This window comes from Rhipicephalus microplus, chromosome 6, assembly GCF_043290135.1.
Source record: "Rhipicephalus microplus isolate Deutch F79 chromosome 6, USDA_Rmic, whole genome shotgun sequence".
Lineage (NCBI taxonomy): Eukaryota > Metazoa > Arthropoda > Arachnida > Ixodida > Ixodidae > Rhipicephalus > Rhipicephalus microplus.
In genome coordinates, this window is record NC_134705.1 from 19,002,574 (window position 1) to 19,020,648 (window position 18,075).

At 44.4% G+C, this 18,075-nt stretch overlaps 1 protein-coding gene and 2 non-coding genes across 3 annotated transcripts in view; 2 read left to right on the top strand and 1 right to left on the bottom strand.

Annotated features, from left to right (window-relative positions):
- Window positions 1-12,080: 12,080 nt before the first annotated feature.
- Window positions 12,081-12,153, top strand: TRNAT-CGU (transfer RNA threonine (anticodon CGU)). Its single transcript has one exon. It is a non-coding gene; the product is annotated as a tRNA-Thr (tRNA).
- Window positions 12,154-12,535: 382 nt separating this feature from the next.
- Window positions 12,536-12,608, top strand: TRNAT-CGU (transfer RNA threonine (anticodon CGU)). Its single transcript has one exon. It is a non-coding gene; the product is annotated as a tRNA-Thr (tRNA).
- Window positions 12,609-14,338: 1,730 nt separating this feature from the next.
- Window positions 14,339-18,075, bottom strand: part of LOC142765206 (uncharacterized) — a 1,282,698-nt gene continuing 1,278,961 nt past the window's right edge. The window contains exon 9 of the mRNA XM_075865840.1: window positions 14,339-14,833. Within this exon, the coding sequence (XP_075721955.1) occupies window positions 14,658-14,833 (176 nt within the window). The 3' untranslated portion in view covers window positions 14,339-14,657. The remainder of the gene's footprint in view (window positions 14,834-18,075) is intronic.

An 18,075-nucleotide genomic window follows, 5' to 3' on the forward strand; every position in this document is an offset into this window, starting at 1 on the left:
CTAATAACTTCCCCTATACATTCCTTGGCATTACTATCCGTTAGATCTCAATAATGTTGTGTCAAAACACAAAAAACGAGCCCTTAGGTATACACCTCTTTCCCTTATTCATTACCGAGGGTCTCGTACTGGCAGACGTTGTGTCATTAGGTTATATACGAGGAACTATTAGTCAGCTGCCTGCTCGTAATAAATTCACGTGCTACGTGACGCCAAACATGCACATAAAAGAGTGTTTCGCACTCGCTGCTTGGCATATAAATGGTGCTGACCGACACTCCTTCTTCTAAATTTACATATAAACTCAAAAAGCGGGGTGAGGGAAGGCCGCTGTGATAGCTCAGTGGTGAGGCCATCGAACGCGTAATTGGAAGGTCGTAGGTTCGATTCCTGCACACGGCTGCTTATTTCTTCCCCCAGTTTTCTTTCTTTTCATTGACATTCCATTTCTTCTAATAACTTCCCCTATTCATTCCTTGGCATTTCTGTCTGTTAGATCTCATTAATATTGTGTCAAAATACGAAAAAACGAGCCCTTAGGTATACACTTCTTTCCCTTATTCATTACGAGGGTCTCGTACTGGCAGACGTGGTGTCATTAGGTTGTATACGAGGGACTATTAGTCAGCTGCCCGCTCGTAATAAGTCTACGTGCTACGTGACGCCACACATGCGCATAAACAAGTGTATCACACTCGCTGCTTGGCTCATAGTTGACGCTGACCGACACTCCTAATTCTAAATTTACATATAAACGCAAAAAGTGGGGTGAGGGAAGGCCGCTGTGATAGCTCAGTGGATGGATCATCGAACGTGTTATTCAAAGGTCGTAGGTTCGATTCCTTCTCACGGCTGGTTATTTTTGCACCCACCTTTCTTTCTTCTTTTTGACATTCCATTTGGTCTAATAACTTCCCCTATACATTCCTTGGCATTACTGTCCGTTAGATCTCAATAATGTTGTGTCAAAACACAAAAAACGAGCCCTTAGGTATACACCTCTTTCCCTTATTCATTAACGAGGGTCTCGTACTGGCAGACGTTGTGTCATTAGGTTATATACGAGGAACTATTAGTCAGCTGCCTGCTCGTAATAAATTCACGTGCTACGTGACGCCAAACATGCACATAAAAGAGTGTTTCGCACTCGCTGCTTGGCATATAAATGGTGCTGACCGACACTCCTTCTTCTAAATTTACATATAAACTCAAAAAGTGGGGTGAGGGAAGGCCGCTGTGATAGCTCAGTGGTGAGACCATCGAACGCGTAATTGGAAGGTCGTAGGTTCGACTCCTGCACACGGCTGCTTATTTCTTCCCCCAGTTTTCTTTCTTTTCATTGACATTCCATTTCTTCTAATAACTTCCCCTATTCATTCCTTGGCATTTCTGTCTGTTAGATCTCATTAATATTGTGTCAAAATACGAAAAAACGAGCCCTTAGGTATACACTTCTTTCCCTTATTCATTACGAGGGTCTCGTACTGGCAGACGTGGTGTCATTAGGTTGTATACGAGGGACTATTAGTCAGCTGCCCGCTCGTAATAAGTCTACGTGCTACGTGACGCCACACATGCGCATAAACAAGTGTATCACACTCGCTGCTTGGCTCATAGTTGACGCTGACCGACACTCCTAATTCTAAATTTACATATAAACGCAAAAAGTGGGGTGAGGGAAGGCCGCTGTGATAGCTCAGTGGATGGATCATCGAATGTGTTATTCAAAGGTCGTAGGTTCGATTCCTGCTCACGGCTGGTTATTTTTTCACCCACTTTTCTTTCTTTTTATTGACATTCCATTTGTTCTAATAACATACCCTATAAAATCTTTGGTACTACTGTCTGTTAGATCTCAATGATATTTTGTCAAAACACGATAAAATGAGCGCTTAGGTATACACTTCTTTTCCTTATTCATTAAGGAGGGTCTCGTATTGGCAGGCATGGTTTCATTAGGTTGTATTCGAGGGACTATTAGTCAGCTGCCCACTCGTAATAGGTTCACGTGCCACTTGACCCCACACAAGCGCAGAAAAGAGTGTTTCACACTCGCTGCTTGCCCAGCCGTGGTGGTCTAGTGGCTAAGGTACTCGGCTGCTGAACCGCAGGTCGTGAATTTGTATCCCGGCGGCTGCAGCGGCATTTCTGATGTAGGCGGAAATATTGTACGCCCGCGTGCTCAGATTTGGGTGCACGTCAAAGAACCGCAGGTGGTCTAAATTTCCGGAGCCCTCCTTTACGGCGTCTCTCATAGTCATACGGTGGTTTTGGGACGTTAAACCCCACAAATCATCATCACACTCGCTGCTTGGCTTATAGAAGACGCTGATTGACACTCCTACTTCTAACTTTTCATATAACACCTAAAAAGTGGGGTGAGGAAAGGCCGCTGGCATAGCTCAGTGGTTAGAGCATGGAACGCGTTATTCGAAGGTCGTAGGTTTGAGTCCTTCTCCCGGCTGGTTATTTTTGCACCCACCTTTCTTTCTTATTGACATTCCATTTGTTCTAATAACTTCCCCTATACATTCCTTGGCTTTACTGTCCGTTAGATCTCAATATTATTGTGTCAAAACACAAAAAACGAGCCCTAAGTATACACCTCTTTCCCTTATTCATTAACGAGGGTCTCGTACTGGCAGACGTGGTGTCATTAGGTTATGTACGAGGGACTAATAGTCAGCTGCCTGCTCGTAATAAGTTCACGTGCTACGTGACGCCACACATGCGCATAAGAGTATTTCACACTCGCTGCTTGGCATATAGATGGCGCTGACTGACACTCCTTCTTCTAAATTTACATATAAACCCCAAAAAGTGGGGTGAGGGAAGGCCGCTGTGATAGCTCAGTGGTGAGACCATGGAACGCGTAATTGGAAGGTCGTAGGTTCGATTCCTGCACACGGCTGGTTATTTTTTCACCCACTCTTCTTACTTTTCATTGACATACCATTTCTTCTAACAACTTGCCCTATTCATTCCTTGGCATTTCTGTCTGTTAGATCTCATTAATATTGTGTCAAAATACGAAAAAATAAGCCCTTAGGTATACACTTCTTTCCTTTATTCATTAACGAGGGTCTTGCACCGGCAGATTTGGTGTCATTAGATTGTATACGAAAGACTATTACACAGCTACCCGCTCGTAATAAGTTTACGTGCTACGTGACGCCACACATGCGCATAAACAAGTGTTTCACACTCGCTGCTTGGCTCATAGATGAAGCTGACCGACACTCCTAATTCTAAGTTTACATATAAACACAAAAAGTGGGGAAAAAAAAGGCCGCTGTGATAGCTCAGTGGTGAGACTATCGAACGCGTAATTGGAAGGTGGTAGGTTCGATTCCTGCATACGGCTTGTTATTTTTGCACCCACCTTTCTTTCTTATTGACATTTCCGTTGTCCTAATAACTTTCCCTATGCATTCCTTGGCATTAATGTCCGTTATATCTCAATAATATTGTGTCAAAACACAAAAAAACGAACCCTTAGGTATACACCTCTTTCCCTTATTCATTAACGAGGGCCTCGTACTGGCAGACGTGGTGTCATTAGGTTATATACGAAGGACTATTAGTCAGCTGCCTGCTCGTAATAAGTTCACGTGCTACGTGACGCCACACATGCGCATAAAACAGTATTTCACACTCGCTGCTTGGCATATAGATGGCGCTGACTGACACTCATTCTTCTAAATTTACATATAAACCCAAACAGTGGGGTGAGGGAAGGCCGCTGTGATAGCTCAGTGGTGAGACCATCGAACGCGTAATTGGAAGGTCGTAGGTTCGATTCCTGCACACGGCTGGTTATTTTTTCACCCGCTTTTCTTTCTTTTCATTGACATACCATTTCTTCTAACAACTTCCCCTATTCATTCCTTGGCATTTCTGTCGGTTAGATCTCATTAATATTGTGTCAAAATACGAAAAAAACGAGCCCTTAGGTATACACTCCTTTCCTTTATTCATTAACGAGGGTCTTGCACCGGCAGATTTGGTGTCACTAGATTGTATACGAAAGACCATTACACAGCTACCCGCTCGTAATGAGATTACGTGCTACGTGACGCCACCCATGCGCATAAACGAGTGTTTCACCCTCGCTGCTTGGCTCATAGATGAAGCTGACCGACACTCCTAATTCTAAATTTACATATAAACACAAATGTGGGGTGAAGAAAGGCCGCGGTGATAGCTCAGTAGTGAGACCATCGAACGCGTTATTGAAAGGTCGTAGGTTCAATTCCTGCTCACGGCTGGTTATTTTTTCACCCACTTTTCTTTCTTTTTATTGACATTCCATTTGTTCTAATAACTTCCACTATAAATTCCTTGGTATTACTGTCTGTTAGATCTCAAAGATATTGTGTCTAAACACGAGAAAACGAGCCCTTAGGTATACACTTCTTTCACTTGTTCATTAACGAGGGTCTCATACTGGCAGACGTGGTGTCATTAGGTTGTATACGAGGGACTATTAGTCAGCAGCCCGCTCGTAATACGTTCACGTGCTACGCGACGCCACACATGCGCATAAAATAGTGTTTCACACTCGCTGCTTGGCATATAAATGGCGCTGACCGACACTACTTCTTCTAAATTTACAAATAAACTCAAAAAGTGGGGTGAGGGAAGGCCGCTGTGATAGCTCAGTCGTGAGACCATCGAACGCGGAATTGGAAGGTCGTAGGTTCGATTCCTGCACACGGCTGGTTATTTCTTCACCCACTTTTCTTTCTTTTCATTGACATTCCATTTCTTCTAATAACTTCCCCTATTCAATCCTTGGCATTTCTGTCAGTTAGATCTCATTAATATTGTGTCAAAATACAAAAAAACGAGCCCTTAGGTATACACTTCTTTCCTTTATTCATTAACGAGGGTCTTGCACCGGCAGATTTGGTGTCATTAGATTGTATACGAAAGACCATTACACAGCTACCCGCTCGTAATGAGTTTACGTGCTACGTGACGCCACACATGCGCATAAACGAGTGTTTCACACTCGCTGCTTGGCTCATAGATGAAGCTGACCGACACTCCTAATTCTAAATTTACATATAAACACAAAAAGTGGGGTGAAGAAAGGCCACTGTGATAGCTCAGTGGTGAGACCATCGAACGCGTTATTGAAAGGTCGTAGGTTCAATTCCTGCTAACGGCTGGTTATTTTTTCACCCACTTTTCTTTCTTTTTATTGACATTCCATTTGTTCCAATAACATACCCTATAAAATTCTTGGTACTACTGTCTGTTAGATCTCAATGATATTGGGTCAAAACACGATAAAATGAGCGCTTAGGTATACACTTCTTTCCCTTATTCATTAAGGAGGGTCTCGTACTGGCAGACATGGTGTCATTAGGTTCTATACGAGGGACTATTAGTCAGCTACCCGCTCGTAATAGGTTCACGTGCCACGTGACGCCACACAAGCGCAGAAAAGACTGTTTCACAGTCGCTGCTTGGCTTATAGAGGACGCTGATTGACACTCCTACTTCTAAGTTTACATATAAAACCTAAAAAGTGGGGTGAGGAAAGGCCACTGGCATAGCTCAGTGGTTAGAGCATCGAACGCGTAATTCGAATGTCGTAGGCTCGATTCCCGCTCACGCCTGGTTATTTTTTCACCCACTTCTCTTTCTTTCTATTGACAATACATTTGTTCTAATAACTTCCCCTATACATTCTTTGGCATTACTGTCATTGAGATCTCATTATTATTGTGTCAAAACACAAAAAACGAGCTCTTAGGTGCACACTTCTTTCCCTTAATATTTACTGAGGGTCTCGTAATGGCATGCTTGGTGTCATTAGGTTATATACAAGAGACTATTAGTGAGCTGAACGCTCGTAATAAGTTCACGTGCTACGTGACGCCACAAATGCGCATTAAAGAATGTTTCACACTCGCTGCTTGCCCCACCGCGGTGGTCTAGTGGCTAAGGTACTTGGCTGCTGAACCGCAGGTCGTGATTTCGTATCCCGGCGGCGGCGGCTGCATTTCTGATGTAGGCGGAAATGTTGTACGCCCGTGTGCTTAGATTTGGGTGCACGTTAAAGAACCGCAGGTGGTCGAAATTTCCGGAGCCCTCCACTACGGCGTCTCTCATAGTAATACGGTGGTTTTGGGACGTTAAACCCCACAAATCATCATCACACTCGCTGCTTGGCTTAAAGATGGCGCTGACCGACACTCCTACTTCTAAGTTTAGATATACAACTGAAAAAGTGGGGTGAGGGAGGGCCGCTGTGATAGCTCAGTGGTTAGAGCATCGAACGCGTTATTCGAATATCGTAGGTTTGAATTCTTCTCACGCCTGGTTATTTTTGCACCCACCTTTCTTTCTTCTTATGGACATTCCATTTGTTCTAATAACTTCACCTATACATTCCTTGGCATTACTGTCCGTTAGATCTCAATATTATTGTGTCAAAACACAAAAAACGAGCCCTTAGGTATACACCTCTTTCCCTTATTCATTAACGAGGGTCTCGTACTGGCAGACGTGGTGTCATTCGGTTATATACGAGGGACTATTAGTCAGCTGCCTGCTCGTGATAAATTCACGTGCTACGTGACGCCACACATGCGCATAAAAGAGTATTTCACACTCGCTGCTTGGCATATAAATGGCGCTGACCGACACTCCTTCTTCTAACTTTACATATAAGCTCAAAAAGTGGGGTGAGGGAAGGCCGTTGTGATAGCTCAGTGGTGAGAGCATCGAACGCGTAATTGGAAGGTCGTAGGTTTAATTCCTGCCCACGGCTGGTTATTTTTTCACCCACTTTTCTTTCTTTTTTTGACATTCCATTTGTTCTAATAACTTCCCCTATAAATTCTTTGGTATTACTGTCTGTTAGATCTCAATGATATTGTGTCAAAACACGAGAAAACGAGTCCTTAGGTATACACTTCTTTCACTTGTTCATTAACGAGGGTCTCATACTGGCAGATGTGGTGTCATTAGGTTGTATACGAGGGACTATTAGTCAGCTGCCCACTCGTAATACGTTCACGTGCTACGTGACGCCACACATGCGCATAAAATAGTGTTTCACACTCGCTGCTTGCCCCACCGCGGTGGTCTAGTGGCTAAGGTACTCGGCTGCTGAACCGCAGGTCGTGATATCGTATCCCGGCTGCAGCGGCTGCATTTGTGATGTAGGCGGAAATGTTGTACGCCCGCGTGCTCAGATTTGGGTGCACGTTAAAGAACCGCAGGTGGTCGAAATTTCCGGAGCCCTCCACTACGGCGTCTCTCATAGTCATAAGGTGGTTTTGGGACGTTAAACCCCACAAATCTTCATCACACTCGCCGCTTGGCTTATAGATGGCGCTGACCGACACTCCTAATTCTAAATTTACATATACAACTGAAAAAGTGGGGTGAGGGAGGGCCGCTGTGATAGCTCAGTGGTTAGAGCATCGAACGCGTTATTCGAATATCGTAGGTTTGAATTCTTCTCACGCCTGGTTATTTTTGCACCCACCTTTCTTTCTTCTTATTGACATTCCGTTTGTTCTAATAACTTCACCTATACATTCCTTGGCATTACTGTCCGTTAGATCTCAATATTATTGTGTCAAAACACAAAAAAACGAGCCCTTAGGTATACACCTCTTTCCCTTATTCATTAACGAGGGTCTCGTACTGGCAGACGTGGTGTCATTCGGTTATATACGAGGGACTAATATACAGCTGTCCGTTCGTAATAAATTCACGTGCTACGTGACGCCACACATGCGCTTAAAAGAGTGTGTTACACTGACTGCTTCGCCTATAGATGGCGCTGACCGACACGCCTACTTCTAAATTTACATATAAACCCAAAAAAGTGGGGTGAGGGAAGGCCGCTGTGATCGCTCAGTGGATAGAGCCTCGAACGCGTTATTCGAAGGTCGTAGGTTCAATTTCTGCTCACGGCTGGGTAATTTTTCACACACTTTTCTTTCGCTTTAAACATTACAATTGTTCTAAAAGCTTCACCCATACATTCCTTGGCATTATAGTGTGTTAATTCTCAATAATAATGTGTCAAAACACGAAAAAACGAGTCGTTAGGTGTACACTTCTTTCCCTTATTCATTAACGAGGGTCTCGTACTTGCAGACTTGGTGTCATTAGGTTGTATACGAGGGACTATTAGTCAGCTGCCCGCTCGTAATAAGTTCACGTGCTACGTGGCGCCACACATGCGTATGAGTGTTCCACACTCGCTGCTTGGTTTATAAATGACGCTGACCGGCACTCCTTTTTCTAAATTTACATATAAACCCAAAAAAGTGGGATGAGGGAAGGCCGCTGTGATAGCTCAGTGGTTAGAGCATCGAACGTCTTATTCGAAGGCGTTAGGTTAAATTCCTGCTGATGTCTTGTTATTTTTTTACCCACTTTTCTTTCTTCCTATTGACATTCCATTTGTTCTAATAACTTCCCCTATACATTCCTTGGCATTACTGTCTGTTAGATCTCATTAATATTGTGCAAAACACGAAAAAACGAGCCCTTAGGTATACACTTCTTTCCCTTATTCATTAACGAGGGTCTCGTACTGGCAGACGTGTTGTCATTAAGTTATATACGAAAGACTATTAGTCAGCAGCCCACTCGTAATAAGTTCACGTGCTATGTGACGCCACACATGCGCATGAAAGAGTGTTTCACACTCGCTTCTTGCCCAGCCGCGGTGGTCTAGTATCTAAGGTACTAGGCTGCTGACCCGCAGTTCGCGGTTTCGTATCCCGGCTTCGGCGGCTGCATTTCCGATGGAGGGGGAATTGTTGTACGCCCGTGTGCTCAGATTTGGGTGCACGTTAAAAAACCCCAGGTGGTCGAAATTTCTGGAGCCCTTCACTACGGCGTCTCTCATAATCATATGGTGGTTTTGGGACGTTAAACCCCACAAATCATCATCACACTCGCTGCTTGGCCTATTGATGGCGCTCACTGACACTCCTACTTCTAAATTTACATATAAATCTTAAAAAAGCGGGTTGAGGTAAGGCCGCTGTTAAAGCTCAGTGGTTAGAGCATCTAACGCGGTTTTCGAAGGTCGTAGGTTCGATTCTTGCACACGGCTGGTTATTTTTTCGCCCACTGTTCTTTCTATTGACATTCCGTTTTTTCTAATAAATTTCCCTATACCTTCCTTGGCATTACTGTCTGTTAGATCTCATTAATATTCTGCAAAACACGAAAAAACAAGCCCTTAGATATACACTTCTGTCCCTTAATAATTGACGAGAGTCTTGTACTTGCAGACTTGGTGTCATTAGGTTGTATACGAGGGACTATTAGTCAGCTGCCCGCTCGTAATAAGTTCACGTGCTATGTGACGCTAAACATGCGCATAAGAGTGTTTTCACACTCGTTGTTTGGCTTATAGATGGCGCTGACTGTCCCTACTACTTCGAAGGAGATAGGGAAAGAGAAGAAAACCGTTTGCTGGAAAGGAAAAAGGAAGCCAAAAAGTTGGTGGAACAAGGAAATCCGGCAGGCGATCGAGAAGCGACGCGAAGCATCACGGGAGCATAGAAAGGCAAAAAAGGAGAAGCGGCCGCAGGACGAAGTCAAAAAAATATGGGAAATATATTTGGAGAAAAAATCCCTTGTACAGAAATTGGTAGAGGCAAAAATTAAAGGTGAAAGTGAACGCTGGATGACAGAGATACACGAAAAAAAGGAGGCCGCGCCTAGGATTTTTTGGAGCCACACAAAGGCGCTAGGTAGGAAGTCTGTCACAACGCAACAACATATTCTAGATGAAGGAGGAAATCAATTGGAAGGGTACGAAGCGCTAGGTTACATCCAAAAGGTAACAGCCGATTCGTTTCAAAAGGGCGTCCAGGGGATCTCCCCAGTGAGTAAAAGTGTGGCGGAGAAAGCAACAGAGGAAGAGCTAGTACTAGATAATTTCAACTGGAAAAAGGCCGAAGGAAAAATTCCAAAGCGCACTGCCGCGGGTTTAGATGGGATTCCCGTTAGCCTCATTAACGAACTAGGACATAACACTAAAGAAGCATTGTTAAAAGCAGTAGAAAAAAGCTTAAAGGACGGACAAATACCGGACAGTTGGCGACAAAGTAGAATGAACTTAATCTATAAAGGCAAGGGAGAAAAGGACAAGATTCGCTCGTATAGACCACTAACCATTACATCGGTACTATACAGGTTGGCGATGCAAGCAGTAAAAATGAAAATAGAAACATGGGCCGAACATAACGATATTTTGGGAGAACTTCAGAACGGATTTCGAGTCGACAGGCAGTTAGACGATAACCTGTTTGTTCTCACTCAGTGTATAGAAATATCTAAAATAGAGAATAGGCCCTTGTACGTGGCTTTTCTAGACATCACTGGGGCATACGACAACGTTAATCAGGAAATTTTGTGGGATATATTGAAAGGAATGGGCATGGGCGACGACTGTATACAGCTTTTGAGGGAGATATACCGAGAAAATACAGTTTGCATAGAGTGGGAAGGAATGCGTAGCAAAGAGAACGTTGAGGTTAGCAGGGGTCTGAGACAGGGATGTCCTTTGTCCCCACTGTTATTCATGCTGTACATGGTGAGTATGGAAAAAGCGCTAGAAGGTAGCAACATTGGTTTTAATCTGTCACACAAACAGGGCGGCATGATGATTGAGCAGAAGCTTCCAGGTTTATTTTATGCGGACGATATCGTCTTATTTGCGGACAGTCGAGATGATATACAGCAGCTGGCGAATATATGCGGAAGGGAAGGTGAAGCTCTTGGACTAGGATTCAGTGTAACGAAGTGTGGTTTGATGGTATTCAATGATCCCTGTGATCAGACGGTGTCCATACAAGGCCAAGAAATACCGAGGGTAAGTGAATACAAGTACCTTGGAGTATGGGTAAATGAGAGTGATAGATACATGGAGGTACAGGAAAAAGCCTCGGCAGCAAAAGGAAAGAGGAATGCGGCAATAATGAAGCACAGAGCGTTGTGGGGATACAATAGGTATGAGGTGCTTCGAGGTCTGTGGAAGGGTGTAATGGTTCCAGGGCTTACTTTTGGGAACTCAGTGGTGTGCATGAGGGCAGAGGTGCAATCGGGAATGGATGTAAATCAAAGGACTGTGGGACGCCTCGCGTTGGGTGCTCACGGGAAGACGACAAACGAGGCTGTAAAGGGCGATATGGGGTGGGCAGGTTTTGAGGCGAGGGAAGCGCAGAGCAAAATAAGGTTCGAAGAAAGGCTAAGAAATATGAAGGAGAGTAGATGGGCAGAGAAGGTGTTCCGTTATTTGTATAGGAAGAGCGTGGACACACAGTGGAGAAAAAGAACTAGAAGACTCACTAGTAAATATACGGCTGGTATTGTGAGCCATATGTCAACAAAGAGCGTTAAGGGAAAAGTCAGGGAGGCGGAGAGGATTTACTGGATGGCAGCTATGGAGAAAAAACCGGCTTTGACTAACTACCGAAAGGGCAAAAATGAAATAAGGAGGGAGGCATTTTACGATAATTCAAGGGGAAGCGCTTTACTGTTTGAAGCGAGATCGGGTTGCCTTAGAACGCGTAGTTATAAAGCAAGATTCCGTAAAGAAGAAGAACAATGCACATGCTGCGGGAAAGATAAGGAAACGGCGGAACATGTTCTGATTGAATGTGGAGATATCTACCCAGGTGTACGTTTGGGCACGAACCTACAGGAAGCCTTGGGTTTTAGGGACAACAATGGAAAGCTGAACACACCCGCGATTGAAATAAGTAAGAGACGGTTAGAGTATTGGTGGCAGAAAATTAGAGAGAAAGGACAAAAATAAATATTGGAAAAATAAAATATGGACAGTGTGCCGTAAATGGCAGAGAACTTAAGCTGAAAATTTACCTTTTTTCCATTAAGATAGAATTTATCGAAGTAGAGGCATTAGGCCAACATAAAAAAAAGGAAAAAAGATGTTTTTTTTTGTCGAGCCTGGTGGCATACTTGTCACCACCCCGTTATAAAGGGGACGCTCATAGCATCCATCCATCCATCCATCCACTTCTAAACTCACAGATAAACCCAAAAAAGTGGATGGAGGGAGGGCCGCTGTGATAGCTCAGTGGTTAGAGCATCGAACGCGTAATTCGAAGGTCGTAGGTTCGATTCCTGCTCACAGTTGGTAATTTTTTCATCCACTTTTCTTTCTTCTTATTTACATTCCATTGGTTTTAATAACTTCCCCTGTACATTCCTTGGCATTACTGTCTGTTATATCTCATTAATATTGTGTTAAAACACGGAAAAACGAGCCCTTAGGTATACACTTCTTTCCCTTATTTCATTGAACGAGGGTCTCGTACTGGCAGACTTAGTGTGTTTAGGTTGTATAAGAGGGACAATTAATCAGCTGCCCGCTCATAATAAGTTCACGTGCTACGTGACGCCAAACATGCGCATAAGAGTGTTTTCACACTCGTTGTTTGGCTTATAGATGGCGCTGACTTTCGCTCCTACTTCTAAATTCACAGATAAACCCAAAAAAGTGGATGGAAGGAGGGCCGCTGTGATAGCTCAGTGGTTAGAGCATCGAACGCGTAATTCGAAGGTCGTAGGTTCGATTCCTACTCACAGTTGGTAATTTTTTCATCCACTTTTCTTTCTTCTTATTTACATTCCATTGGTTTTAATAACTTCCCCTGTACATTCCTTGGCATTACTGTCTGTTATATCTCAATAATATTGTGGTAAAACACGGAAAAACGAGCCCTTAGGTATACACTTCGTTCCCTTATTTCATTGAACGAGGGTCTCGTACTGGCAGACTTTGTGTGTTTAGGTTGTATAAGAGGGACAATTAATCAGCTGCCCGCTCATAATAAGTTCACGTGCTACGTGACGCCAAACATGCGCATAAGAGTGTTTTCACACTCGTTGTTTGGCTTATAGATGGCGCTGACTGTCGCTCCTACTTCTAAATTCACAGATAAACCCAAAAAAGTGGATGGAGGGAGGGCTGCTGTGATAGCTTAGTGCTTAGAGCATCGAACGCGTAATTCGAAGGTCGTAGGTTCGATTCCTGCTCACAGTTGGTAATTTTTTCATCCACTTTTCTTCCTTCTTATTTACATTCCATTGGTTTTAATAACTTCCCCTGTACATTCCTTGGCATTACTGTCTGTTATATCTCATTAATATTGTGTTAAAACACGGAAAAACGAGCCCTCAGGTATACACTTCTTTCCCTTATTTCATTGAACGAGGGTCTTGTACTGGCAGACTTGTGTGTTTAGGTTGTATACGAGGGACAATTAATCAGCTGCCCACTCATAATAGGTTCACGTGCTACGTGACGCCAAACATGCGCATAAGAGTGTTTTCACACTCGTTGTTTGGCTTATAGATGGCGCTGACTGTCGCTCCTACTTCTAAATTCACAGATAAACCCAAAAAAGTGGATGGAGGGAGGGCCGCTGTGATAGCTCAGTGGTTAGAGCATCGAACGCGTAATTCGAAGGTCGTAGGTTCGATTCTTGCTCACAGTTGGTAATTTTTTCATCCACTTTTCTTTCTTCTTATTTACATTCCATTGGTTTTAATAACTTCCCCTGTACATTCCTTGGCATTACTGTCTGTTATATCTCATTAATATTGTGTTAAAACACGGTAAAACGAGCCCTTAGGTATACACTTCTTTCCCTTATATATATATATATATATATATATACGTATATATATATATATATATATATATATGTGTGTGTGTGTGTGTGTGTGTGTGTGTGTGTGTGTATATAAATAAATATATACATCCTATATACCAGAGACGGCGCAAACCACAGAATTTCCTATATATACGATACAGAGCAAACTCTGGCGCTAGTGTCTTTGGGAGCTGCAATGCACGGCGCTTCTACCAGCATGGGAGTGATGAGTGGTATATACAGTTTTGCACAAAGTGGTGTATTCTTCGTTCTTTCGACCTCAGTCCGTGCAGCAAGGCCTGATCTGCTATGGGACATGACGGAGTCCGAAACAGATTTAGCAGTTGTGCTTCACCGGCTTGGTAGCTTTAGACTCATCATTTTTAATAGGCTCACGAAGTTCACAGTGGGCCATTGTTTCATATGAAAGAAAATCAAACCACACCAATAAATAAAGCCGCAAGTGTGTTAAAAGCCCACAAAAACGAATACTGCAGGAGAATGCATGTATTACCCATCATTTTCCTGGTTGCTGGAAGGGTCTCTTGTAGTTCGATGAAAGGCCGAGCGCCCTCAGCTGGCATCGCGAGCACTTGTTTTTCCGCTTACGCCCTGAACGCAGATTCATTATTCCAAACATTTTCTCCAGCTTTCACGTTGAGTGCCAGTGTATACATTCTTTTTATTTCATAGGCAGCGCAAATTTCATCATTATTGTTGGTGACCTGCACAACATATATTCACAGAATGAGGCTCGTATGGCTGATTTTCCTTACAAGCGTGGACAGTGTTGTTTATTCAGTTGTGATTAACATTGCTTTTTGTCCTGTTTTCTAATATAATTGACGTAAAACTGTGCACAAAGGTGGAACTAAGGTAATGGATTTCCGACTTGTTTTTTTCTAGGCGACGTGTGGCTGCTTTGCACTCGAGTCCTCAGACCTCGGTTATTGCGGGTGATGTCTTTTCTCATGCTTAACATTAGCGCAGGTCGAACACAAAGTAAGTGCCATCCGCTGGGCTGGCCGGGTCTTTGAGCGCAACGTGGATGTCCGTGATCTTTTGTTGGTAACCACAGGCCTGTTGGCAGCTGCTTGGTTGGTCACACGGGAGATATTTGCGCTCCTCAGGAAAGCAGGCTGGATCGTTCTGTTTTTCTGCAATGACAAAATGTGTATGTTGTCACGTGCTTGTAAAGGGCAAGAAAGAGAAAGGCTACCGGTTATGGTAATAAAATGCTTTATTGGACGAACTTTCCCGCATAAAAAGAGCGACACATAAATTCCAGCGAAAGCGGTAAGCAGAGACGTCGCTAATCTGGTCAGCTGTAAAGCTTGTCGGCATTCACACATGGGACATCGATGATTCCAGCGTTATTGTTGGTGGCTGGGCTTTTTCCACAGTGAACACCTTTCTTGACGATGGGAAAAGTCTAATGAGAAAGTTACAAAGTAATAAGAAATGTTTGCAGAATGTTTGCAGAGAGGAATAAATGAGACAGAGACAGCTTCCTTGCTGCGGGCCAACTGTTCTAATCTGACTTCGTGCTTCTAGCATTCCTTTAGCTAGCTCAGCTTGCGCTAGGAGCCGAGCGCCGCTCCTGCTTCCTTATAATTTTCCAATACACAAGAGGGTACTACACACGTTGGTCATGCATGGTATATCTTCTAACGTATCGGCTGGTCGCTCTAGCCGACACTTAGGAAATTATACCATGCAAAACCAACTTTCTTGTACTATATTCTCACTCATATATATATATATATATATATATATATATATATATATATATATATATATATATATATATATATATATATATATATATATATATATATATATATATATATATATATATATATATATATATATGTATATATATATATATATATATATATATTGTTAGGGAAAATAAAGAAACAACGCTTGCATGCTAGGCCAGCTGTTCTTATTCTGCCTTGTCTTTCTCTGCTTTGCGCAGGCCATGCACGAGAGCCAGAACTCCATTGCCGTTTTTTCATCATTGCATTCGGCCACGACTGCGAGCGTGCGCAGCTGTCGAAATTGTCTCTGGAGGACAGCATTGACTACCTCGAGGAGGCCGGTCACGGCCGCGCAGTATCTTGGCTTGCTGAAGTGCCAACAATGCCTCTGGCCATCGGCTTTGGCCGCAAGCCGTTTGTCTTTCTTGTGGGCAAGTTTGACCGCATCGTGGTGATCGGTGAAGGCCGCGTTCTGACTTGGCTAGTGGACCTTCCCTAAGTAGGTCTGTTGAGCGACCCTGGCTAAATCGCAATGGTCGGTCTCGGCTACGTGTCGACGGTAGCGGAGCTGCAACACATGTTTCTGGTGGCCAGCGTTGGCTTTGTCGCGTGGGCATAAGCGGATGCAGCATAACGCGGGTCGGATGTGGAAACAGACTTCGAGGAGACACGATGGCCGGCAAGCTCTCTAGGGTTTTTTCGGTTAAACTCATATGATTGTCAGCACCGAAAAGATGACCACTATATTCATTAGGAGCATTCTGCGAGTTTAGAAAAAAGCTGAAAAACCTGTTTTCTGCAGCCAAGTTCACACTAATAATGGGGTGCTCCCTCTCTGTGTTTCCGTCGACGCCCGACGATTCTGAAAGTGGTCTAGTTTGCTCTTCGTGAGTTGGTGTTGTAGAGTTCAGCGCAGGTTTCTTAGCGATCGCTATTCTGTCACAAAGCAGAAGAGATAGCGACAGGGCAGCTTCACTGCAACTGTCTTCGTTCAGTGAAGCCTTCTCGCAGAACTCCAGCGTGTTGGACGCATGGCACTCTCCCTACCATTAGTTTATCTGTAGGGCATTGATGGTCTGCACACGAGTACTACGGTTTTTTTTCTTTCTTAAAGGCTGCTTATTGCATCACACAAACGTGCGTCCTGCCATCTTTGAGATGGTCGTCACGGGTAAACACGCTCTAGGCTTCATCTGGCATCTGGACATAGTGTCGAGTACGAGGGAAGCCGCGCGTTCAGCTCAGCTAGTGAAGATGCATGGGGCGCAGGGTAGCAACTTCTGCGGAGGAAATAAAGCCTAGGCTTGTTGTCTCATTGATCTTGCGTCAGACACCACCGCAGTGTCAGGGCAGTGTTTGAGTCCAGTGTTTGTTGGACTGCACGGTGACGAGGTTTTTGACTATAGGCTGTGCTATGCAGTAACAGCCTTGTCGCGGTCCTTCTCTAGAGCCCCATCCTCGGTAGCGGATAGGTTACAAAGGGCGGTGGCAGTGAGGTCGGAGTCAATCCATCCAAACGCAGTGACGACCCTGGCGCTCCAGTGTGCCTAGAGTTGCTGCCGAACTCCTTATTACTGGTGCCACGCTGCGGCAATATTCCGGAGGCAATATATTACCATGCGGCACTTCCGCTCTTCAGTCCACGCATTGCCAGCTTCAAGAGCGTTGACGGTGGGAACCCAGTTGTTGGCGTTTTCCTGGAAGCCGCGAAAGTGTGCGAGTTCAAAGGCAGCCAGCGATAGTGGTACAGCCGAGGAACCTTTAGAGCATGCCTACGGAAGCCAGCCGAGTTGTTGGGGAAGCTCTGTAAGGGTATGCCGCGGCTTTATTCGACTCTCTGGCACGGTCTGTTCATGATCTTGGAAGGCCAATGTGGCCAATGCGTCATCAATCACGTGAAACGCTGGCAAGGCAACGGGGAAGAGCACTGAGGTCGACGCTGTCAAGGCGTTGACCTCAACGTGGAATCATGCGTTGGTCTGGGGCGTACCGGGAGAGGTATAATTTTGTTATATCTTAACACTGAGAATGAAGGTTATTGGGACATCTCGGTGGGACTTTCGGGTGAACCACAATTGGAGTCAGGGGTGACGTTCAAAGATAAAGAATACTCTTTTATTATTGTACTCGCTGTGGAGGTATTCTCTGCCAATAGTGCTTGACCAGCTCCCCTGAGTGGCTGAGGTGCTGATGGAATACATACTGCGAGGTTGTCAGCATGGGAAGTGTGGGCACCAGCGCCTGGCAACGGGACTAGCGTGTCGTCTTGGGAGTGGCGATGCACGCTAAACAAGTCGGAACGGCATTCGTTGAAGCTCGCTCTTTGGAAGAGAATTTGGAAGATCCGCTGCACGGAGAGCTTACGTGACGTTCTCGAATGAATGTAAACTGCACGCCTGGAGCCCGTATGCCTTCTCTTACGCAGTTCGTATCAAGGTGCCTGTCAGGAAGTGTCTTAGAACCACCGAAAAGGCATTAGCCCCCTTCACGGATGGTTTGAACAGAATGGGCTGCAGTGTACATATTGCCCTTGTTGTTTGGCGCCTACTGAAGTCTTGCGCTGCTTCCTGCTTTTATGAATTCTGCCAGACCACCTGACAAGCCAAACGCGCCATGCAACGCTGGCTGTACGTGTC